Source organism: Centrocercus urophasianus, unplaced genomic scaffold, assembly GCF_019232065.1.
Source record: "Centrocercus urophasianus isolate 14NV4802_14NV808 unplaced genomic scaffold, USGS_Curo_1.0 seq_17, whole genome shotgun sequence".
Lineage (NCBI taxonomy): Eukaryota > Metazoa > Chordata > Aves > Galliformes > Phasianidae > Centrocercus > Centrocercus urophasianus.
Window position 1 is genome coordinate 11,871,679 of NW_024884722.1, and position 24,772 is coordinate 11,896,450.

The 24,772-nt window shown below is 46.4% G+C and overlaps 1 protein-coding gene across 4 annotated transcripts in view; it reads left to right on the forward strand.

Annotated features, from left to right (window-relative positions):
• NT5C2 (5'-nucleotidase, cytosolic II) overlaps nt 1-24,178 on the forward strand; it is a 54,478-nt gene extending 30,300 nt beyond the window's left edge. For all 4 annotated transcript variants that reach the window (XM_042818059.1, XM_042818061.1, XM_042818062.1 and 1 more), the window contains 15 exons: nt 11,969-12,086; nt 13,490-13,585; nt 14,603-14,694; nt 14,873-14,930; nt 15,654-15,747; nt 16,707-16,760; nt 17,743-17,826; nt 18,476-18,517; nt 19,528-19,635; nt 19,817-19,883; nt 20,476-20,646; nt 21,360-21,411; nt 21,660-21,720; nt 22,265-22,441; nt 22,562-24,178. In XM_042818059.1, the coding sequence (XP_042673993.1) occupies nt 11,969-12,086; nt 13,490-13,585; nt 14,603-14,694; nt 14,873-14,930; nt 15,654-15,747; nt 16,707-16,760; nt 17,743-17,826; nt 18,476-18,517; nt 19,528-19,635; nt 19,817-19,883; nt 20,476-20,646; nt 21,360-21,411; nt 21,660-21,720; nt 22,265-22,441; nt 22,562-22,813 (1,526 nt within the window). In that variant the 3' untranslated portion in view covers nt 22,814-24,178. The remainder of the gene's footprint in view (nt 1-11,968; nt 12,087-13,489; nt 13,586-14,602; nt 14,695-14,872; nt 14,931-15,653; nt 15,748-16,706; nt 16,761-17,742; nt 17,827-18,475; nt 18,518-19,527; nt 19,636-19,816; nt 19,884-20,475; nt 20,647-21,359; nt 21,412-21,659; nt 21,721-22,264; nt 22,442-22,561) is intronic.
• Nucleotides 24,179-24,772: the final 594 nt, after the last annotated feature.

Genomic DNA, 24,772 nt, shown 5'->3' on the forward strand with positions numbered 1-24,772 from the left:
CTGGGCAAATTATCCCCCACAGACTCTTTCACATGGGTATATTTACCGTCTTGATTTGTATATGTATATTTATTTATACACACATCTATCAAAAGCTAGTTTATACACAGTTTAACACTTGGAAATAGTGTCTGCATACCAGATGATGTATAGTGAGCAGATGCATTTTGGAGGCCTGTTCATGACTTGTGTGAATAGACAAAGGAAGAAGAATGGAAGCTCCCCCAGTATCCTCATCTGATTTTCTACCTTTGTACTTTGAGACATTGTAAAGTTGTTTAGAAGTATCCCAAGCATAATCTTCTTATTCAGTGATTGACAGCAGTCAGAGCCATTAGACCTGCCTAAAACTGTGTGTGGTGTTTTTGCTCTGCGCTCTTTCATGAGCTTTCACATCATCTATAACCTGATGGCATTCATGCTGTAGCTGCCAGTCATAGATTTTGACAGCTCAGGAGCAGATTGGTTATTTTTGAACACCCTGAATTGCCCATCTTGTGAAGAGGATGTGTCAATGAAAGAGAACACAGTAACTCTCTTTCCTCCCAAATCAATAGCCTCAAAAGCCTCCTCAGGAGGAGGTTCAGTACTGAAGAAGTCAGAATCGTTCTGAACTTTAGAAGCTGGAGATGGTTTTGTACTTGTATGAGTTTAAGCAGACAAACCTATTCATAATAGCACTGATTTCTGTCTGAAATGAGCTGATTTTGGTAGGAATCTGATATTTCCATTTGCAAGTGTATATGGATGTAGTAACACCTACTACACACATGCTGCAGCGATCATGCATTTTGCTACTTGCATGACTGAGAGCATCAGCCCGCCATCTGACAACAGTGTTAGTATCATCATGTTACAGTGCAAATAAAATATGATTCCAGACATTTGTTTTACAGGGTAGTATTTCTTAACCTTATTAAATTGAAGGACCACTTGACTTGATAACAAAAAAGATTCAAGTGCTGATACAGCACTGCTACAATGATTTTGTTTGCTAGTCAAAATTAAGTTGAACTTTAAATTCTTGTTAATAACTTTTATGTTTTGTCATGTTTGTCTCTTTCCCTGCATAGGGTTGAGAAATACTGTTAATGGAGGTGGGTTAGGCAAGTAAAGTCTTCTTGAAGAAAAGAGCCTGAAGGTTTTAGCCTCCTCTTCTGAGAAATTATGAACATTAAATTGCTGAATTTAACTGTGGTTACAGCTGGAAATGATTTGGCCTCTAGGAGCTCAAAATAAAATTGAAGCAAATTGAAATGACTCTTGCAGGTTTTAGATTCTGCCTTTCCCCTCAAAGATTAGTCCTTATGGGGTGAACGAGGTTTCCTATGCATATGGAAGCTCACAATGCTCCCTGAGTTGTTGTGCAAGGTGCTCTAATACCAGAGGCTCCAAAATCTTTGTTGGACATCAGTTCTACCTTTCCACCTGCCTCTTGTGGCCCTTCAGAAATGCAGCTGAGAGAAATGGCTTTTAGGAGAAATTTTGTTTGGCTGCTTCTTTCTCAGGGTGAGCTACGCTTGTAATTATTAGGACTGGATCTGAGTAATGCAGAAGGCCTTAGCATTCCTGAGTATTACATGGGATGGGTTGCACAATGAGGTTGTGGATAGATGTCCCTTGACAGGCACAGGGTTACAGCAGCAAGGTTTTTGGACTGGCTGTAATTTCACACCGGACCATGGGCAGATGGAGTTAGTAAGCATGAGAGACTGGGTTGTGCTTGGAAAGATTCCTCTGTGACCACCGCCCTTGTCCAGACGTTAGAGCCATGCTGAAAATTTTATCTTCCATCTCCAAAGTGGATAAGACATGAGATCAGCAAGCAGGATGCTTTCATTTGGGAGGCCTTCCCTGTACTTAAATTACTGCTGCTTCCATGTTCTCTATAAACCTATAATGAAATCATCAGTAGCGACTGCAAACTGTTTCAATTAAAAAGAAGGGGAAATGAAGCTTGAAAAATACTGTTTTTATTGTGTGCAAATATGATTAATTCAACATAATCTGGAATGTAGCTTGTGTCCTGGAAACGTTGCCAATGTAATGCCAAGGTTTGGTGCACTGAGAATGTTTTATTGCAAAATTGCTTATGCTTTCAGCTGCAGCATTTCCCTTCTCATCACATGGGAAAGGCAGCTTTAGTCATTGTTTGTGGCTGCCTTTCCCAACTTGCTCCAAAGTGCAACATGCGTAAACAGGTTTGGCCCCTTCCTCACGTTCATGCCTAAGCCAACTGCGCGGTCTGGGGGTGAGGGAAGTTTTACACACCTACATCTTATTTGGAAACATTTGACTTTGCATAATGGCTCTGGAAAAGATCCACCCAGTCAGTAGGAATGGCTGCAGATCTGCAAGAAAAGGTGGCAGCTGAGAACCAGTTCTTGAGTCCATCCAGTGTTTGTACCTCTGTTAAGTTGTATCACTTTGTATGTTTCGGTTTCCATAACTGAGAAATGGGACTGACGAATTTGTTCCTCGTGTAAGAGTTTCTGGATTACGCAGATGAAAAACAGAGTATAAACGTGGGAGTTTTACGCATGAAAGGTTGAGCTGAACACTTAACAAAGCTTGTAATGTAAGTAGGTACAAAGAAATATTTGTTCTTCTGCTCAGATGCCACTGCTGCATGTTGACTGTTAACTCAAACACAAATGTTCTAACAGAGCTCTCCTGCTTAGGTTAAAGGTTTGTCATCAGTTCCATCATAGTGTAAGGACTCTGGGCTTGAAAGCTCATCAGTTCTACTTTTATCCCGGGTCTCTGAGTAACTCAGCTCCATGTGTCATTTAGAAGTGTGGTGACTAGGGAGGGGGAGTGGTAGATGTGACAACAGTGGCCTTCAAGCTGTCCCAGCAGACATTGAGAGATGCTTTAACTCTTGCACATCTGCTGTCTACATTTTCATGTTTGCATGTGTCAGTCTTAACAGGTGCAGATTTTGCAGATTTCAGAAGCTGTTTTGGCCATTAGCGTTTTAAAGCTGAAGGCAGATGGAGAAGTCAAGTTGTTCCTAGTATGCTTTGAGCTGGATATTTTTTACATACTGATGCAGTGCTAAGGGTGACTGTTGTCCCTGCTCTTCTTGGGTGGCTGCTTGCAGAAGATTGTCCATGTAAAGGTGCATACTGCTCCAAACCCGAGATCTGGAGCTGTGGCTTTTCAGTGTGCAGGCATTGGGAATGAGGAGAGGAAGAAGCATGTGTAAATCACCTCCTGACAAACTGTTCATCAGCCGTCAGTGGATTCTTGAAAAATTGGAGCATTAAACAGAAGCTGTGAGAGGAACAAGTCCTCACAGTGTAAGGAAGGTTTCAAAAGCTGTGATACTCTGCTCTCTTGCTGTCAGGAATATGGGAATAACACTGGCTGGGTCAGCAGTTCCTGCTTTTGCCAGACAGATAGAAGCATGGAGGTATTTTCAATATAATAGATGCCCTTATCTAGTAATCTCTATACCACTATAGAAGTACTATTAAGTTGCAAATACCCCAGTGATGAAGCAGATGGCTTTCTCTGTAGGAGGAACCAAAGCTGAGAGCACAGGATTTAACTCCGAGGTCACGTGTGCTAGTGCTTTGTGAATGCTTTATTTTAGCACGTGGCAGAAAAGCTTGTGTATGTGGCTCATTGATGGCATGGGCATTTGTGCTACATGTATGCCCAGGTGCACACCGTTAAACACATTGAAAGTGTAGCTTTAGAGGACCACTCTCTTAAGTGAATATTGTCAGGCACTGAATGTGATAGAGATGGGGGAGAGGATGTGGAGAACACCTGACTTTGAGACTCCTACACCAACCTTGAGTTTTGTTTCCTTCTGTTTTAAAAATCATATCCAAAGGGAAAGTGAGCAAGGCCATCAATAGGCAAGTAGAAACGATATGGAGAGAAGAAACAAGTCTCATCTGCTTGAGTGCTGATAAGCCTGAATAATGCCTTAGATATAGACTATAAATGGCTGCTGTGCCTTTAAGTCATTTTATTTCTAGATGCAACCAAATTATTTTTCAACATGAAGCCCATGCAACTATTTCTTCCCTGTTCAGGAAGTCTTTATTGAGCACTAAGCCCATATTTTGGCACAGTAGTTTGTTTCCATGGAAATGGTGGGATATTTCCATTATGGGATTATGACTCCCAGTGGGCTGTATCTGAGAGAGGTGAATTATGAAGGCCACTCATTAAGCACAAAAAGATTCTCTTGTGCCAGGGAAACTGTAAAAAAAATTTCCCTAAAGAACAGGTGACTGTGCAGTCATCTTTAAAATACTGTTCCAGAGCAAAGGAATGTTATGCCAATGATTAAAATTGAGAAATTGAATTTTCTTGAAGTGCAGAGTCCGTCTGAATTGTTTCTCTCTACATGCAGAATGTCACCTCGGTGCTGTTGTTACCTCAAGCCATGTATTTTTATTCAGTAGAAGCAATGTTTCCAAGACGAAGCTCTGTTTTGCTGGCCTCTGAGGCATATCCAAACAGCCCCAATCTTTGTTACATCAAAGGCAAATAAAATGCAGCAGCAGAAAGCTAAAAATATCTAGCATTTACCAATGAGAACACTAACAAACCTGCTTTGGGGAGAGTTTAAGCTGATGATACTTGACAACATTTTTTTTTTAATGTTAAACAAGTAGAAACACAGCACTAAAGCAATCAGAAGTGTACAAATCCAGCAATTCAGAGCCAAGCCGATCATACAATGGTGGGTCAGTCTTCAGAGCAACAACAAATGCTGTCTTTACAGATCCTTTTAGCATGCAGAGTGGGAGCACAGGAGCTGATACAGTTCCAGGTTAGAGGTTTTAGAGCTGAAAGCTGTGCTGTGCACTTGGGAATGTGTGCAGGAGCATTAGAGGTAAGGAATTTTCCATCACTCTGAGGCTGCAGAGTGGGTGCGGAGCTGCTTTATGGGCACTGCTGCAATTGCGAACTGCAGAGCCTTTGTTCTCCTCTGTAGGTGTGCTCTGATTACCACCCAAAACCAGCGCTGGGCTGTCCGAAAGGGCACTGGGAAGCTCAGATGTACAGAATCTAAAAGATTTGGCCCTCCAATGTGCGGTGACTCTTGCCTTGCTTCCTGTTACCAGATTCACCATCAAACATCTGTGGCTGCACAGGGCTCAGTGCAAGATTGGCTCTTCGTGCGCAGAGAGCAGCTTGTGTGTGAAGCATACAAAAGTACAGCTGGAGGTGTTGTTGAGTTCTTGTTTGCTGATCACCTCAAATACGTAATTTCTAGTGAAATAGAAGCGGTGCGTTAAGTACTGAAACATGCTAAAAGCTCAGCTTTGTCTTGCTGCACACAACAGAGCTGTGCTTAATTGGGTTTATTTGGATAAATGAAAATTATGATCGATATGACAGTGATTTCTTCCCATTTCAGATTGAAAAATTGGCTGCTCGTAGCCATTTTGTTTGTTCAGTCTCAATTTAAAAAGAAGCTGAAATATTACAATTTTGTTTTGCATAATACAGTGTGGTTTTATTTATGGTCTAGTAGTTAAAATCAAACAGTGAGATTGAAGAGAGCTGGGTTCTATTCCTGGCTGTTTTTCAACTTGTTTTGACCTCAGACGAATCTCTTATGGTCACAGTTCAGCCAAGTCCATAAACAAATGACAGTTGGGTGATTCACCACGTTCCTAGCTTAAAAGGTACGAGCTGTCCCTTGGGATTTCTTGAGGTTATGACCAGGCACATTTACCAGTTTGTTTGCAGGCAATGAGCCCCCAGGTCAGCACAGCACAGATGTGGGCCCCCAGCAGCGTGAGCAGAGCAGGCCCATCTCCTCATGCTGTGCTGGGCAGAGGTGGCCTGAGATCCATGCTCTGCACAACCAGGCCTTCCTGTCTGTATCTGTGTGCTCCCTGTGCTGGAGTGGGGATGCTGGGAGGTGAAATGCCTGCATTTACTGTGGCAGAAGTAGCACAGAGCTCAGGCTTCATTTTGAGGACCAGCACCTGACTGCAGCTACCCTGGTTAGAAAAAGCCCCACAACGCAAGCTGATGTCATGTTTATCCTAGAGCCTTAATCCTGTTCTTTAATAATTGTGTGTGCAAACTGATGGTAGGAGATTCCCAAGAAGGGGTTTGGTGTGTAAATTAAGATCGTTATCTGGTTATGTCTGGGGAGCCTCAGACCTCTGGGCCTACAGCTGAGACAGGCTTTCCATGGCTCTGTAGAACGCTTGCCCAGTCCGTTTAATTGTTCAATGTGTTTAATTGGAATTGTCGCTTCAGTGGGGTTTATTTTTTAATTAAGTCCGGTGCCAAGCACCTCTGGGATTGGTTGCTTAGTTTCCTTCTGGATTCTCAATTGGAAGTGCCAGAGCATGTGGTGGTGTTGTGGAACACCAGAGATCTGGTGGTACAGCACAGTGGTACGTGGGGCTGTGTGCCCGGTGTCAGGGCTGTGTGCAGAAAACGTGCTGACGGATGGAGAACACTGGGGAGAGATCTGTCCTGGTCTGGGATGCTCACCCAAGATCCCATTTGGTAGACCGTGGTGGGGCAGGTTCCATAGGTATTTTTACTGCCACGAGGGATGGGTTGTGAACGGACATCTCGATTCTCAGGGCTTTAACTAAGCACTTTTCATCAGCACAACACTGATAACAATGCCTTACTGATATGTATTTGTGATGCAATTCAGAATGCCATCGATTCTTCAGATCAGCAGGACTTTGATCCTACTCTTTACATGCATCATTACTCTTTACATCAGAAATGTGTTTGCACAAGCTTAATTATGCATGCTGTGCCTGTATAGAAGTACAGAAACCTGGCTATTGTTCCTGCCCATATAGGTCCTAACTGCCGGATTTGCATGCCCCGGCCACTGGGGGATAAGCAGCAGCTGAAATAACCTGTTTCTAGTTATTTCACTTTCAGTTCTTCAAGACTTAACACAAAGTAATTGGGCTGCATTTCCCGTGCTTCAGAGACAAGGCTCAACCCTTCACATTATCTGTCTGCTTTTTGACTTATCGTGTCATCTCCAGAGAACCCAGATAGAGGGTAGAATTTCTGAAGATTGAGCGTGCCTTAAGCTTCTTGCAAGTCATCAGAGGAGGTCACCACCTGTAGTTTGAGAAATGCTGATTTTATCTGAACACCTGAAATGAGGAAGTCTCGCAGTTTCTATCTGCCAGCCAAAGCTGTGAGGGAAGGCTAAAGTGTTTCAAATCCCAAATCTCAGCCACCAGGGCCAAGGACGGGGAAGCCCACCTGGACAGTGACAACAGTGACAACACCTGCATGTGAGGCAGAATATGTTCAGGTGTTGGGGCAGGCAGGTTGGGCACCATATGCAGGGGGCAGCTGGGGCTGTTTGGGGCTCTCAGCATGGAGGGGCTGGCTGAGGGGATGGAGGGGTGACTCTTCAAGGAACCACAAGAAGCTGCCCTGCTTGTGAATTGAAAACTTGTATGTGGGGAGGAGGAACAAGGAAAGAAATGGGCAGCCCTTAAAGGGCTTTCTTCTCCACAGCTTAAACTGAGCCACTGCTCACTGGTAGCCCACTGCTATCTCCCCCAGGTACAAGCTTTAAACACTTATCTTCAGAGCAGCCTTCCAGGAGATCTGCATACTTCTGTGGGTCCTTTTTGCAACGTTATTCCAACTTGCCCAGCTTTGCATTTAGTGCCAATTTGATCTCAAAAGCTGTTTCTGATTACTCCATGCATACCTGTAAGTTACAAAGAGGTCTTCTTCCTGTGCGTGCTTGCGAACCAGAGCACTGCAGTAGACTGCAACAATGTGCAGGATTGATACTGGTTCATCCCTCAATGCTTTACACTTAGAAGCTCAAATGTAAACGTAAGTGTTAAAGGGCGCTATTGAATTTGGATGTACTGCATCAGACTGACTCTATGTTTGAGGCTCTTGCTGGGAGGGCAAAATTCTCTTCTCAGGTTCCCAGAGTAGCTCCTGACTCAGTCTCCCGGGTCCCCTGCACTGATATGTGCAGGTGTTTCATCCTGTGAAAGAAGTGGAGCGCCCTGACAGCAGTGTTCTGTCACCAATTGAGGGATGGGCAATAATGGCAAAGCCCCCAAAAGAGCACAAGACCCTTTCTTGAGTCACTTGCTCCATGTCCAAGAGAAACCTGAAGGTTTTATGTCACTCAGGCAATGCACGTGTAGCCTCATCCTTCTAATTACCACTGAGCTGATGATCTAAGGCTGCTTTGTGGATATGAGGACAGAATTTTGCCTGCAGGATGCACGATTACCAACTGTGCCTCCTCTATAAATCAGCTGTAAGTGCATTTGGAATAGCTGCCAGGTCGGCTGCCGAGCTTACTCGAGGACACGGCTCCAGCGACACCATCCCACGTGGCACAGAGCTGTTGCAGTTTTAAAATCAGTCTGATTTTTTTCTTTAACAGGGGAGCCCAGTGTAACTCCGTCAAGACTGGAGTGACACTCTGAATCTGCATCTGCCTCATGTGAGTTAAAATCCTGGCAGCAGCATTTTGCATAAGCTGGAGCCTCTGTAGAAATCTTTTTTTTTTCCTTTTTTTTCCTTTTCAGGAGAGCTATAAAATTGTTACTGTATGTGTCTTGGCAGCAAAGGTAAAAACAACCACGAAAATGCATGAGAATGGCATACCTTACTGCACAACCCCGCTCCTTGCAGCTCGGCTCCCTCCTAACACTCCTCACAGATCGGAGGCTTGCAGCGTTCACTCCCGGGGTCCTGCTTTTAACTTTCACTAGTGTCATTTTAAGTGATGATGTGAAGGAGAAGCTGAAATGCTGCAGTTTTTTAAAGATTTGGTTGTTTTCTCTCAAGCCCAATTACATAATGCACAAGCACGGGGTGTCCATCACCCTGAGCCATTGGAGCATCTGTCCGTGTTCAAGCTCAAATGATTTTAATAACTTTTCCGTTGGAGGAGAGGACTTGGCACGGTGGCAGGGACACAGCCATCGAGCAGTGAAAAGGCAGAAAGGAGGTTGGGGTGAGTTGCAACTCATGCTTCGATTGTACTCTCACCCTGCGTGCTTTGGGCCGAGGGATGGCGAGGGCACTGGGGGCTGTGGTGTGGTGGTTCTGCTTCACCTTCATTGGGATGGGGCTGCTCAGAGGGGAGAGCTGAGCACAGGATTCACTGCATGGCAAACTGCCCAATTCTTGCAGCACCACATCCTGTGAGTTTCCTCCCTTTGTGTTTCAGCTCAGGGCCGGGGAAGTTTAAGCTCCCAGAAAGATTTAAGCTACTTTTTTCATCGTCCAACTGCAGAATAAAATACTGCTGTGCCCTCTCTTTATCTCCTTGGATGCCTGAAGATAAGATGAGAAAGCAGGGCCAGCCCTAAGTACAACACTAAAATACATTTTTTATCTAGGCTAAGCAGTCTCTTAATGCATGTGGCGGGGGCATTGTCCCCAGATGTGCTGCTGTCATTGCAGTACTGTTAGCCTATTTGTGTTTGGTCTCAAGGAGATGGGTTGCTTGTTTGCCTGAAAGCTCACGTTGCTTTAACAGGTGTTCACAAAGCTTACAAGAAGCGTGGGCTGTGGTTGGTACCAGCTGATGCAGCGCGGGCTGTGGTGCAGTGCTGTGGTGCAGTCTAGGGGGGCTCAGTCATCTCTCAGTCTGTTCCCAGTTGAGTGTAATTAAAGGAAAGTTTATCTTGGACAGTATCGTGGTAACTGGGAAGCACTTGTTGTCCTTTTCCCATCCCCAAGAGCTCAGTGTCCCCATGTAGTTTGTGTATCAACAAGAGGGCTCTCGTTTTCCAGGTATGGTGGAACGGTAGAAAAATAGGGAAGGGACATGAGGTATGGATGAGCTGGTAGCTTACTTTTATTCAAAGAGGAATCGGGGGGCACTATTTGTAGCTTAGAGGTAAAGGGGAATAATTACTTTGCACAGAAATTAAAATTCAGATTAGCCGTGTTGTAGTACTGTCTGAGCAGAGACTTGGAATGATGAAACCTGTTCTTCAGCCTTTTTCCTACTGGTGTGTCAGCTCATTTCTGCAGGCTCAGAAAGTTCAGTGGAGGCTTGCAGTGATAAATGTGATGGTAAGAGAAATACAGAAGGGAAGAAGCTGAGTGAGGGCATAAGCGATCAGCCACACGTCAGCTGTTCACTGAGCAGATGCACAGGCTGTGTGACTGAAAGCTCTATGGTTTGCCTGGAAGGGTTCTGCTGGAGAAGCTCACAAACCACCTCTGTTTGTCCAGAGGAGATGCCAGCTTGCTCCTTGAGCTTTGTTTATGGCTCGGCCGTGCCACGGCGGTTGGTGAGTTCGGAAGGGGCAGGGATTTCTGGGAGAGATGTTTTGTTGGGAAGTGATGGTTTATGGATAAATTGGCAATGTGGTCTCAGGGAGCTGCATGGACAGAGTGGGGAATAGAGGCTGCTTCACACCGTGGGGATCGTTGTCGTGCTCTCGCCCTCTGAGAGTACGTGCAGGTGTATTTATCACTGTTTTCCCTGGGAGGTATCTCTACTGTCCTGCATCAAAGGAGTTCCTTTTTCCAGATGATGCTCTGGTGTCACTCTCACAATGTTCATCACCTAACTGCCTCTTGCTCCCTCCAACTCTAGCTCACTCCCCAGGATTGCCTTGTCAGTCACTGCTTCCTTCATTAGCTGTAGTTTTTGATTGCTTATTCCTACCTGTAGCTCAATCAACCCTTCCTTTCCTAAAGGACAGAAAAGGCTACGTGCACTGTGTGTTATATCTTCTTATTGATATACGATGTTTGCCACTGGTCTAATGATGCTTGAAGATCTTGGTAATTGTTTGGCTTTGGTTATCTGTTCAAGAACATTACTGGTTTGCTTTTTGCATTTGAATGATGTTGAATTTAATGAGAAAACTGAACTTTTAGAATACTTCTGGATTGTTAATAGGTATGGGATCCTCCTCATGTGGCTACTGTGAGTCTTATTTCTTTGACAGTTCTTGCCTTTTTAGTATTTCTGTAGTATTTTATGCATTTGTTTTCTCCTTTCAGATTGGGCTTTTGTATTCCACAGTATACATACGGTGGTGATTACCTGGGCAGTATAGACAAGGGCATTGATAGGCATTGTGATGCCCACAGATTTGTGAGCTACCTCTCAGGAAAAGCAGTCTGTCTTCTAAAGAGCTTGCTTACATGTTTTCTAACTTAACTGAGTAAAACACAGCTTATTCAAGAATCTGAGACACAGCTGGACCCATTGGACCCCCATAGGCCTCATTGAAATAACAGGTTATATTTGACCTCATTATATCTTAGAACCAATTTAAGATAGTGTCATACAACAAATGTCAACACACTGTGACAGAAACACAACAATTGCCATCTGTCACAGAGACACAGCAATTTCCTTCTAAATGGTCATTTAATGATCTAATTAAATAGCAACATTTCCAGTGCATGGGAAGGTCATTTGCAGGAAGAAGACAGTCCTGAAGGTAGGAATGACTTGGTTGAACTAGTCATTCATTTTGCATTGAGCAAATGTGTATGTCACAGATGAGCAGCTCGTAAGAAATGTGGGAGCAGCAAGCTTGCCTAAAAGAGTAGCATTTTGGTACAAGAGTAATAGCTAACAGATTTGTACAGTACCATATGGTATTATTAACAAACAAACCGTATGTTAAGTTGACAGCTCTACCTTCAAGCTAACTTAGTCTGCAGCAAACATAAATTCCCCTGAGATGAAATCTGAAGACAATGCTAAGCTTTGGGATTGTATCCAGTAGCACAGCAGCAATGAATTTCAGGCTTTCTAACCACAAATACATGTGCTCCCAAAATGTATTGGTTTCTTCGCCAGCTTTGTGAAATCACAGCAAACCAAACCCGATCTGAGCAGGTGGAAGAGGGAGCGTTTGTGCATCTGTGTAAGGTGGAGGAGGGAGGAGGGCGAATGGGAACGGGACTTGTGACTGCCTTCTTGTTTAACCCCCTAGCTGTGTGCAAATTTTCTAACTGAAATCTCATCTTGGTACAGTGTATAAATCCCCTGAATACGAATCTCTTGGATTTGACCTGACCGTAGAAAGACTAGTTTCCATTGGATACCCTCATGAGCTGCTCAATTTTGTGTATGATCCTGCATTCCCTACCAGGTAAATGACTCACAGATACCAACCCAGCCTGCTTGAGGCCTTGATTACTTGTTCTGTTACGTTCAGAGGTGACACACTGTGGCCAGGTGTTCAGAGTTGTGCCTTTGAAGCCTGTGGCTTCCCACAGGTCATGGGGAAGAGAGCGGACTGCTTGGGTGCACGGAAGGCCTCTGTGCACTGAAGTCCATGCTAGCAAGGAGAAGGAGAGCAGGAGAGGCTGCTGAAGTCACGATCCAAAAATAACTTTCAAAGCAAAGACAGCAGAGACACAATGGGACCTGGAACAAAATCAAAATCAAAGCTTGGGAAGAAGGAGCCGCTAATGTCCGTGAGGCCAGAAAGTCTTAGAACATTTTTCTATAATTATTTTAATGAATTAATGTGTTTTCCTTTGGTTTTGTCAAGCCAGATGCAGCAGCATCCTGGTGCATAAGACATCCTGAAAAATTAAGCTGATTGTAACCAGCAGTAAAAGTGGGACTGACCCAGTCCACTTGCTTAGATGAATCAAACATGGAAAATCAAGTTAGCGGTGCAAAGCTACTGAATTCTTACATTTTTGTCTGTTGGTGGCAGAAATTAAAAGGATATTGCTTGTTTTAAAGGCATTTAATCTAGCTCAGTGCCTTTAAGCCATTTCCACTTGTGTCTTTGCTGGATTTTGCTTTTGGCTCCTCTGGGGCTTTTTTTTTTTTTTTTTTTTACAGAAGACTGGAGCAGAGGCCTGGTGCTCCAGTTTTAGTCTGGCAGCCTCCTTCCTTCCTGCCTGCATGATTTGCATTGAGACTGGTGCTTTGTGCTCCCATGCCCATAACAAAACATTATGAGCACATCATGAAGACTCCTTAAATCCCTCCCGTTCATCCCAGGAAAGGGCCAGAAAGGTTTTATCTGTGGGAAAGCTGCTTTCTCAGGAGCAAGATACTAAATAAGTGAGACGGAGTTTTGCTGGACTTGGAAAAATTGTCCCAAGCATTCTGTGCCATACTTCTGTGTCCCATCTGGCTTGTCTATGACTGACAGATGAAAAGGAGGGGAGAAATTCCCTTATCCCACCTCCCTGCAAGGCTGTCAGTGATCACAAGCACGGGTGTCAGATTCGTGACCCTGTAGAAGAGGTCCTGGTAAATGCACAGCTAAGCCTGTGCCAGGTTAAACGGCTCCACTTTCAAGTCCATGCAGAGCAGATCAGCTGTATCTTCTACCCTGGCAATGCAGGGCATTGTTGTTGCATACCTGCACCCAGGTAAAAAGTGAGCGCCCATCTGCACAATAAAAGCAGCTTAGGTCTGGTGCCCCCTGCCAAGCAAGCCAGCTGCTCTAGAGCTGGCATTGAAAAGAGCTTGTACTGAAATGGTCACCGCTTTCACTGTTCTCTTCACTGTTAATTGCTTTCTTAACAGAGGCCTGGTGTTTGATACCCACTATGGAAACCTGCTGAAAGTTGATGCCTATGGAAACCTTTTGGTGTGTGCGCATGGCTTTAATTTCCTCAGAGGGTGAGTGCTTGCTCTTGACTGCTCTTTTTGACTTAATGTGATCTGTAGGGCACTCGTTGCATAAGGACTTGTGAAGACTTCTGATGCCGCGTCTAAGAAAATTATGCAAGGCCTGCCTGGATGCTTTCCTGATCAACCTGCTGTAAGGAACCTCTGCTGATCTCCAGAGGTCACTTCTAACCCCCTGTGATTCTATGGTTCTGTGATGCATCTCATGCCGTTTCCTGCACCCTTTTCCATCTGCTTACTTTCCTTGTGCCCCAGAGAAGGTGCTTAGGGAAGCAGAGGGGGCTGCAGTGCTGCGAGCTTGATGTATCCCAGCAAATCCCCTCCTACCTGCAAGGCAGAGGGATGGAAGGCAAGCACGAGCCAGCTCCGGGGCCTCAAGGTGATGAGCCTGTCATTGCAGGCATGTAAGTCCCTGTAGCAGGAGGTCAACATTTTATAAAAGGCTTTATGAATGCAGTCGAGTTCCTCCTCGAGTCAAAGGTGATCTTCAGAAGCTCCAGAAATGAAGGAAACAAGAACAATTTAGTGACTTTAGTCGTTACCACACCGCCAGTTAATTGCAGCAGGCCCCAGGCAAGACTCCTGCAGTGCAGCCCTGCACTGCCCTGCGGAAGCTGCTCAGAGGGGTGTTCAACAGCACATGGAAAGTGGGGGAAAGTTTAAGATAAGCAAACAATGAAAGTGCAGATGATGTAAGGCATACCCATAGCCAGCAGCATGGGGCTTAAGGTCGAGTCGCGGACTCCTGACCACAGTTTTCCTCTGGGGGCTTGGCTCCTTTGCTGACTCAGGATGAAGGCTCTGTGCCCAGTGGTGCTGCAGCCAGCACAGTGACAGTGACGTGCAGTGGGTGCTGTTTTGCTAGTGCACACAGGAAAGCTAGGTGTTGATTAAAGCAGACAGATAGTACTTGCTAATGGACCCTACTAAAGCTATGTTCTGCAGGTCAGCTACTGTATCCTCAGTATGTTTTGTGGCTTCATTCTGTTCCACCTTATCTGTTCTCAGGCCTGAAACACGGGATCAATATCCGAACAAATTTATCCAGAGGGATGACACAGATAGGTTTTACATTCTGAACACATTGTTCAATCTACCAGGTGAGTCCCGTGTGACTGTCCCTGTATCTTTGAAGCCTGTAAAGCTTTGCCAGTGTCTTACTCAGCTGTTTGATTTGCTTATTTTTGCATGAACTTTCTTCTTTCAGGCACAGGGCCCAGATTTAGCTGGCTGTGTGGTGTTATCCTTGTTTTAAAGTCTTGCTTTTCTTCTTTACAGAGACCTACCTGTTGGCTTGCCTCGTGGATTTCTTTACTAATTGTGACCGGTACACTAGGTATGTGTCCTCTCTGGTTAGACACAGTGATAATACTGTAAGATTGTTGTTATAAAATGCAATATATATAATAGAGATGCACCTGCTGTTAGTATCACTTGATGCCTCTCAAGTGGTGTCAGTGGGGAAATGTTCAGACCTGTTATTCTTCTGATATTAAGGGAATTTAGTGCTGATGAGATGCTCTATGTGTGCAGCCAAGGCTGGTTATGTGGGTCTCCTTCATAGGGCATGCCACTGTCACTGTACTGGCTGACACTGGTATTTGGGCCAGACCACATCCATATTAAAGAGTGATTACAGCCATTGCACAGCTCATTTTCAACCCATGTCCTTTGAATCCACGTTTGAGCAGGTAGCTGAGAGGCTAAGTTTCCTCAGCCAGTTACCACAAGTTATAATTGAGGACTTTGTGTAATCAAAAGTGAAATATTCAGATATTCAGTGTAGTTTAAAAGGCTGTTTCAGCAATGTTTGTATTTTCCTAGCTTTCAAATAGATGTAAACATAAAAACAAGCTGCAGGTCTGAGAGTGCTACTGTGCAGCTGACTTCTGTGATGGGTCATTTTTTCGTGTTTTGTGACTGGAAGGGAAAAGTTCAATCATGTAATATATGCATTGCTGCAGTGAAAGAGTCAATAAGAAATGAGTGTGGTAAGATAAAAACGCTCCATATGTTTTGAACCCTGCAATTGGCTGCAGCCTCCTCTTTCTCTCCACAGCTGTGAAACAGGGTTTAAAGACGGAGACCTCTTCATGTCATTCAGGAGTATGTTCCAAGATGTCAGAGATGCTGTTGACTGGGTTCATTACAAGGTGATTGCAAGAACTCCTCGAGACATTTGTTGTCATAAATGAGTTAGAGGGACTGGTTTGTAACTCTTCAGTTAAGATATTCCACTTTTGGGCAAGAGCCTTGCTTTGCCACCTAGTGAGCAAGTGATAAACTGCAGTTTTACGCAAGCGAGTCAAGGTCTCTGGCACTGCAGTATTTCTCTGCTGGCTTCCTATTTCTTTTTATAGTGCCTACACTGTTTCCTTGCTATAATCTGTGGGTTTTAGAATGTGTTGCCGTGAGGATATTTGCATTTAAAGTTCACAACTTCACATTGCCACGATTTTTAAAAAAGCAATTTTATTGTCAGTATATCACAATGGTACTATCTGATGTTGTCTGAAAGCTATCTGCATCAAACAGAATTCAGCAGAGGAAGCCATTTTTCAGCACACTTGTGTGCAAATTTAGAATGTAGATCTTGTGAGCATTAACGCCTCGTTCAGGACCTGATCTTCTTGTTCTTCCTCATTCGAGAGGCTGTTGGGGTGGGATGGGGAACTGTCACGGGAGATCTGTGCTCACAGTTGTACTTGTGGTTGTTTGAGTCATGCAGAAGTTGGGTATCTGTTTTTCTTTCCTTATGCAATGTTATATGATACATGTTGGAGTTGGCCACTATGATGGTCAGTGTTGGAGACAGGTCGTTGACTGTCTTGCTTGCTATGGCAAATCTATTTTTTGTTTGTTTCTATTGTATTCCCTCCTGAAAGGGTTAAAATGCTGAAGTGGATTATTTACCATGGTGAGGGAATCGATGGATCACAGAGTTTGTGATGGTCCCTGCTACTCAAAGCCTCTCATCTCTAGAGTCACTGGTTCAGATTCGCCCTGGTTTGTACTTTCACAGCATTTTGAAGTGTGAAAGTTGGCATTACTGTGATGTCTCTTACATCATAAGTTTCCATCACCTCACTGGGTTCTATTGTTTCTATTTCAGGGGTCACTCAAGGAGAAGACTCTTGAGAATTTGGAGAAGTACGTGGTGAAAGATGTAAGTGCGAGGTTGCTTCGCTTGTGCCGCGTGACCTTCTGTACTGAGTAAGCAGGCAAGGAGTAAATACGCTGATTGGCTTTACTACATCACAGAACAGATAACGCTGTGATTTCTATTGTAAGAACCAAAGACAAAGTGGAAAGTTCGGACGCAGCCTTTATTGTGAGCCAGTGATCCACGTGATTTCGTATTCACGCGTGCCTTTTTTACGTAAAATATAAAAGCCAGAGGAAACGTTGTCATGGGACACAGGTGGATATGCTGGCCAGGCTTATGTTTCTTTTGATGCTGAAAGCAACAGTAGTCCCACATTTTCTCTGCCCAAGCAATCCTCTGCTGCAGACCTCTTTTTAAAAGTAACCGATGAGCATCACTGGAACAGAAGTATTCCTCAACCATCCAGCAAAAGCATTACACACCTCCTACAATGACAGATGGAGGGGAAAATCCCGAGACACTCAACAAAGCCCAGCACTTTGATAAGTCCCAAACTATGTATTCAGCACATCTAACTGAGCAAGCTCCCTTACTTTCGCCCTCTGCAGTGTGCAGGGCCTCTGTGGACCCATCATTTTATAATCGTTATTCAGTTTAAATGATCTCTGTGGGCTCCTCCTTTGGTGGTGGAATACCACTTTAAAGCAGTTAACCTTGTGTCTAGTTACATGCCTGCAAAATTCTCAGGAAACCATCCTGTGAGGTAATCAGCTCTTCTGGCAACGGCCCTAAGATTTACGATTCTGTAAAAATAGCTCCAGGAATAAATTCTCCCTAATTTGAGGTTGGAATCATAATACACTCCAACTCATGGCTCATGCGAGCTCAGATTTCACCTCCTGTGGGCCCGTTCTGGGAGGAGATCTGGGTCTGGAGGGTGGGTAGCAGTGTCTTCCTTGTTTTGACTGATGGGATCACAGCTGAGCTGTGTTTTGCCCATGCTGTAGCTCTGTGTCTGACTGTTCTGTCCTCTGACTTGCAGGGGAAGCTGCCACTGCTGCTGAGCCGCATGAACGAAGTTGGGAAGGTGTTTCTTGTGACAAACAGCGACTACAAATACACAGATGTAAGTGCTGTGGGAACTGGTGCATCAGTATGTAATGGAATAAACAAAAGCCACCCGCCTAGTGTATGGGATTTGGCAAGATAGTATTTGGTGGGGAACTGGGTGCTTTCTGAGCTGGAATGATTTAGTGGTGAATGCCAATTAGGTGGTGAGACTTCTCGTTTATAGTCCTGGCTCTGTTTCTGACCTGGGGTAGGCCTGGCTTAAGTCGCTTTGTGCCTCTGTTCATAAGTAAGAAGGCGAAAGAGAAAGTGACAATCTGCTCTTCTGAGTGAGACAGCTCTTAGTGGGGAGAGGTCACCAAAACGATGATCTTGGAGAGGGCCAGGAGCCAGAGCAGGCTGTGTGCTGTGCTGCTGGCTGAATGTCAGGAGGATCACTGAAGGATCACGTGCCATTTTAAAGCACTGCAAGATACAGCTGAAGCAATGTGCAGATTCCTGAGGCAGATGTGTTCTTTCATTATAAAACCCACCATTTTATTTCCCTTCACTTTAAGGCCAATCCATTCATTCTGTCTCCAAACCTTAGGCTGATTTTCATGTAAACACTGAAAATAAAGTTTTGTAGCCTGAAAAGACAAAAGCAGAAAAGTATGTCTTTATTAACTACATAAAAAGCACAACTTGGAATACTTTCTGTCTTTCAGAAAATTATGACTTACTTGTTTGACTTTCCACACGGACCAAAGGTATGTGGTTTCTAGACTGCAGTTCCAAAAGGAGTTGATGTGCCTAATTATCTGTGTAGCTGGAAAGCATTTTAATCCTGCTTCATCAGCTGCATGGGATTAGTTGCTTTAATCTGGTTAAAATACGCTTGCTGTTTAGTGCCCCATTTGAATAGGATCAAAGCAAATACAATATAACAAAGAGAAAAGAGGCATCATCTAGTCTCAAACAATGATCTATGTTAGTGATAACATTATTTTAGCATTAATGCATTTTAGCTGTGGCGTTTTACAGCCAGATTTCTTCCTAATCTTATACAATGTTTTGTTAAAAAATGTCTTGATGGAAGGGAAAGAGTTGTGTGAAACAGCAGTATCTTTCTTGTATGGCCTAGTTGTGCCTCTGCTATGGTAGTTCCAAAAGTTTGCCATGCTTTTCCTGGTGTCCTGAGGATGAAGCTCAGCCCTGAAACTTTTGGAGAGAGGCTTAGGAGCTGAATTTATACTGCTTTCTCCATCTCTCACTAGGAGACCATCTCATATTCAAAAGATGTGTTTTCACACTGCGCACTGAAAGTGGAAGACCTAGGGAGAATTTTCAGAACATGGGAAATCACGCCTGGTGTCCGTCAGGCAAGGCTGTGGTTTGCAGCTGCGCTCTGTAGGATAGAGTGCAGGCATTTTCCAGCTCTGGGCAAGTGTGTCAGTGTGTCCTTGGAAGGCTGAAGCCACAGTCACATTTGTCACGTTCAGAAATGGTGGCAGCAGTGTCATTTAGTGCAGCCCTTTGCACAGCAGCTATGCTGTGATGTGGCTGTTCATTGCCTTCCTTCCTCAGTCCTGGGTTGGGATGGCTTTGCCACAAATGAATGCTCTATGAATGGCAACAGGGTCGTGCCACAGAGGCACGAACTGGGAGAATCAGTGCATTTGATGGACCAGCTGTGAAGAAACATCATGGCTGAGGGCAATTAAATTCCCTGTGATTGTTTATGGGGTACCCAGTTCTAGGGTTTGTTTTTGTTTTGCAGCCTGGGAGTGCCCATCGGCCATGGCAGTCCTACTTTGACCTGATCCTGGTGGATGCACGGAAACCCCTCTTCTTTGGGGAAGGCACTGTGCTGCGGCAGGTGGACACGGTGAGCACCACGTGGAGGGCACCTCAAAAGCTGGAGGGGATCATATGCAGTCTCTTAGTGGGAGCGGGCAGTGTGGTATTTAGGCTGGACGTGCCCTAGAAGCAGAGCATAAAGATAGAGTAGGGCAGAAAAGACCCAGAGCATCAGCTGTTCTTTACTAATGCAGTATCTCTTCCTTCAGGTGACTGGGAAGCTGAAGATCGGTACCTACACTGGCCCACTGCAGCACGGCATCGTGTATTCTGGAGGTGAGGCAGAACACTTCTTGTCCTGTGAAGTGGCTCTGACGTGCCATGGTGGCCTTCATCCACTCATGAGGACTCGTGCAGGGTGGCTGGGTGTTATGTCAGAATCTAGGCAGGGCTGCGCTTCATGAAACACATCATTCTGTGCCTTTTGCGCCAGAAAAACTGTTGCTGCTCAGTGCTGAGAGGAAAGAGAGCTGTTCCTCAATGCCCTTCCCTTCCTTCCAGGGAGGGCCTGGGAAATGCCACTGCAGGGCTGGGAGTGGGGAGAGATGCAGCTAGGCCTGTTGGCAGCAGTGAGGACAGCTGGGAATGCTGCACAGAGTGGCTGCACCAGGGAAATGCAATGGCTGCACAGGGCTGTCCATAATGTTCTGGGCTCCATCACTGTTACCTGGTCAGGAGGCTGCTACATTTGTATGAAGGTGTGTGTATATTCCAAGGGAAGGTGAGCGTGCAGTGCCCTGTTGAGTTTAGCAGTTGAAGATTTCTGGGAGGAAAATGAAGCAGCTGCATCCCTAAGCCCTGGTCCTCAGAATGGAGCCCTGCATTTCCCTTTGGCTCCTCATTCCGGCCATTCTGTTTTTTGTTTCAGGCTCCTCAGACACAGTCTGTGACCTGCTGGGGGCTAAAGGGAAGGATATTCTGTACATTGGAGATCACATCTTCGGAGACATCCTCAAATCCAAGAAGCGCCAGGGCTGGAGGACCTTCCTAGTGATCCCTGAGTTGGCACAGGAACTACACGTCTGGACTGACAAAAGCGGTCAGCAGGGGGGCACAGGGGAGAGATCGCACTGTCTTGCAACCTTTCTCCCAAACCCATCTTAGATTCCCTGGGATGAGGTGTTGGTGCAGCAGCTGGGTTGCTCACAGGGTCCCAGGGTTTTTGCCTTTGATCACCCAGCCTTGACTTGGCCAGAGGAGAAGCTGCTGCTGGTTGGGGTTGAGCTCATCTGTAACCTTGTTCCCAAAACTCTGTCTCTGTAGTGCCGTGTCTTCTCTAGTAAAAAGTATCTAACAAGATAGCCATTTTTTTTGACCCTCTGTCACCTGATCCATGACTGCTCTCCAGTCTGCAGAGAATCCCTGCTTACCAGGTGCTTCCTCTCCCTTCCTCCTCCTCCTCCTCCCTCTGCTGCCAAAGTGCTGTTTCCCAAACTTGAGCACTCCTGCTTTTCTCCCAGGTTTACATGCTGACATGTGAGTCGGTCTGGGGGTTATGCACATTGTCCCACGAGTGGTAGGAAGTTTCTATGAGGGCTGTGAAGGTTCAGCCTCAAAAAACTGAAGTGGTAACCAGAAACCAATCCCAGAGCTCTGTTGATGGCATAGAGCGCAATCGAACCCTTTCCCTGCACAGCGCTGTGACATACATCCCCCACCACGGTCATGTGGGCAGGATGGTGCATTTGTTTTCAGCCCTTTCATTTTGAGGTTAAACTCACCTTTTCCCCCTTTCTTTTCCGGGTCATCCAGCCCTTTTTGAAGAGTTGCAGAGCCTGGACATCTTCTTGGCCGAGTTATACAAGTGAGTGTTCAAATGCTGACCAGTGTACTGCTGCCTTTCCCAGCCTAGCAACAGCTAATGCGTGGCTCTGACGAACCCTTGGGGTTGGGTTGGCAGCACTGCTGCCAGAGCTTTGCCTCAGGCCTGGGTTCTGCCCCTGAGACCAACCTCCCCCTCCAGACCAGCCTCCCTCCCTAAGCCCCCATCTCACAACATCTGGTTCTGAAAGGCTTTTCACAGCATGTATTTACCTTCTCGCCTGTAACTAGGCATCTGGACAGTAGCAGCAATGAACGCCCTGACATCAGCTCCATCCAGAGACGCATTAAGGTACCAATCATAAAAATCCCTTTTCATCCTTTTGGATCCCAAAGGGCTTGACAACCCGACCCACTGCTCAGCCCTGAAATGCTTTGCTCTGCCTTTGGGTGGGCATGGCAGGCTTTGCAAAGCCGTTTTGTCTGTGGACGCAAACGGAGGAGCTTCCCAGCTCACTGGTGTCACTGGCACTCCTAAAGGCAGCCTGGTCTGGAATAGGGTCTCCTTCCTTAAGTACGTAGCACCTACTTACAGTGCTCGCTGCTGCAGAGCAGGGTGCTGATGTGTGCCTGAAGGGGCCGTAGCCTCCGGTTCATTCAGCCCTGCGTGCGAGGTCCCAGCCTGGGGCGGGTGCTGGCCCTGGTGCCACTGCTGCCTTCCCTTCTGTTAGCTGGGGCCCGGCTGCGCTTTGATGCCTTGGGATAAGAGCACACAAAAGCTCACTGGAGATCCTTGCAGGCTTTACGTAGCCCCCAGCCTTCAGTGACGCTGAGGCAGGGCCGGCTCTGCGCTGCCGTGTGCCCGGGCCGGGATTTAACCTATCCTTTGCTTGTAGAAAGTGACCCATGACATGGACATGTGCTATGGGATGATGGGGAGCCTCTTCCGCAGCGGCTCCCGGCAGACCCTGTTTGCCAGCCAGGTGATGCGCTACGCCGACCTCTATGCAGCCTCCTTCATCAACCTCCTTTACTACCCTTTCAGCTACCTCTTCAGAGCCGCCCATGTCCTGGTGAGTTGCAGGCACTGGGGGGCACGCCACGAGCTGGCAGCACTGGGAGGATGGGGTGGTACGTTCTGGGGCCTTGTGCTCTGGTTGCCTCGCCATCTCCTCTCTCTCTTACACCTTTAGATGCCACACGAGTCCACAGTAGAGCACACACACGTGGACATCAACGAGAAGGAGTCGCCCATGGCCACGCGCAATCGCACCTCGGTGGATTTTAAGGATTCTGACTACAAGCGGCACCAACTGACCCGCTCCATCAGTGAGATCAAACCGCCCAACCTCTTCCCCCAGGCACCTCAGGAAATCACACACTGCCACGATGAAGATGACGATGAGGAAGAGGAAGAGGAGGAGGAAGAGGAGGAAGAAGAGTAAGAAGGAAAAAGTAAAGAATTTGTGAAGATAAACCGTGACTCTAGCAGTGATGAGGAGGAGATTCCTATGTTGGGGCCCTTGGGGTGATGGGTTGGGGGTGTGTGATTCCTGCAAAGGCACGTTTTGAAAGCGGCCGGAAACTTTCATCAAATTAACACTAATCAGGAGGAGACCTTTGTTTTCAGTTCTGGAGACGGTTCAACAAGCTGATGGATCTGCCTGGGTGGTGCAGTCAGATGGCGCTGCCCGCCCATGCTGTAACGCTGCTCCCATTCCATATGGGGATGCTGCGTGATTTTTTCCTTTCCCATGATGTGTTTCCATTCGAATGGTGTCCTGTAAACGGTTTTTGCCATTTGTTACATTCATGTGGAGGAGGAAGGGATGTGCTGAGCCCTGCAGGAAACACAACAATCCAACTCCTGCCATTGGGTTGCCACCCTTTGCTCTACTGCATTCAAACCATCCCCACCACGTTAGCCAGGGTGCTGCTGTAGCCTCCAGCTCCACGTCCACCCCTGCTTGGCAAGAGTCTCCTGTGAATGGTTCAGTTCCTCCGTCCATCACAGATAGCAGCAGGATTCCGGCTCTTACGTGCATTTTGCAGCTGTACACATTTCAGTTTGTAGGCGGTGTTGTCCCCTCCCTGTTTCACACTCTCTTTCATCAGCAGCATTCAGTGCCTGATTGCCAGCACGTTTCCCAAACAGCAGAGCTGCACGCCGTGTTCTCAACTCAACTCCTGTCCTTCCAACAGTAAATATTTACCCCACAGCTTCAAGCTACCGCTTTAGCGTTACATTAGTTGGCTTGTCTTCCTCGCTGCCTGTTCCTGACCCTTCTGTCTGTCCCAAAGACAAAACCAGCCACAGTGAGGGACCCTGTTTCCAGGGTGCTGCTGGACAAGCAGCTCTACCCTGCAACAGGAAACAGCGTATGCCACAGTGCTGGGCAGGAGGCTCTCATCCACCCGCAGCTCCATTGCCTTTGGCCCGGTGCAGAGCACGGTGATGCTGCGTCCTGGCTGAGGGAGTGACTCATGGCTGCCATGTGGGGACCGGACCGCTGTGGCTGATGGTGCAGCTCTGCCATTGCTGGTCTTTCTCTCTGTTATGGGTGCAGCTTCCCTGACTCCAGCCTGTGCCGTTCACATGTGAAGGGATTACAGTGGGGGGGGCCTCTTGTAATGAATTCGACTGTTGTTTCAGTACCATAAGCGCATTTAATCTTCTTTTTTTCTTCCCCCCCCCCCATTTTAAAGTACCTTAGGAGAAAATAAAAATAATACACATCACCACCCTCTGAGCAGGAAATGCTGCTACTGAAGTGGCAGTTGTTCAAGTCAATAAACCGTGATGTTTCTAAGAAGTGCCTGGTGCATTATGGCACGGTGCTGGGCTGAGGGCTGGCTGGCACTGGGCAGCAGGTGGTGTGGGGGGCAGCAGGTGGGAAACAGCCCCAGCTGGAGAGGAATGCCAGAGCCAGCCCTGCATCCTTGCACTGAAGGTTGTGCTGGTATTTGCTATGTCTAATCATCATTTCTCCAAGTAGAGCTACTTGGATTCTTCAGGCTTTAGCTCGGCAGCTGGAGAAGGCATGAGGCTGTGAGCAGGGCGATGCGGGGAGCTCTGCACATTCCTTTTGCCTCTGTAGTCCCACAAATAGCCTGCTCCCAGCCCAGGGCTATTTCTGCCAGCGACAGGGAGATGTTGCAAGGCTGGAGCAATGGAAGGTATCAGGCCCCCATTCACTGGTGGGAAAGCAGAGGCAGAGCCTGCCAGGCTCCCTCATCCCACCCTTACAGGGCTCTGAATCACAGAACCCTGGGGTTAGAAAGGATCTTAAAGCCCACCCAGTCCCAGCCCCTGTTGTGAGCTGGGTGCCACCCACCAGTTCAGGCTGACCAGGGCCTCACCCAACCCAGCCTTGGGCACCTCCAGTGATGTAGCACCCACAGCT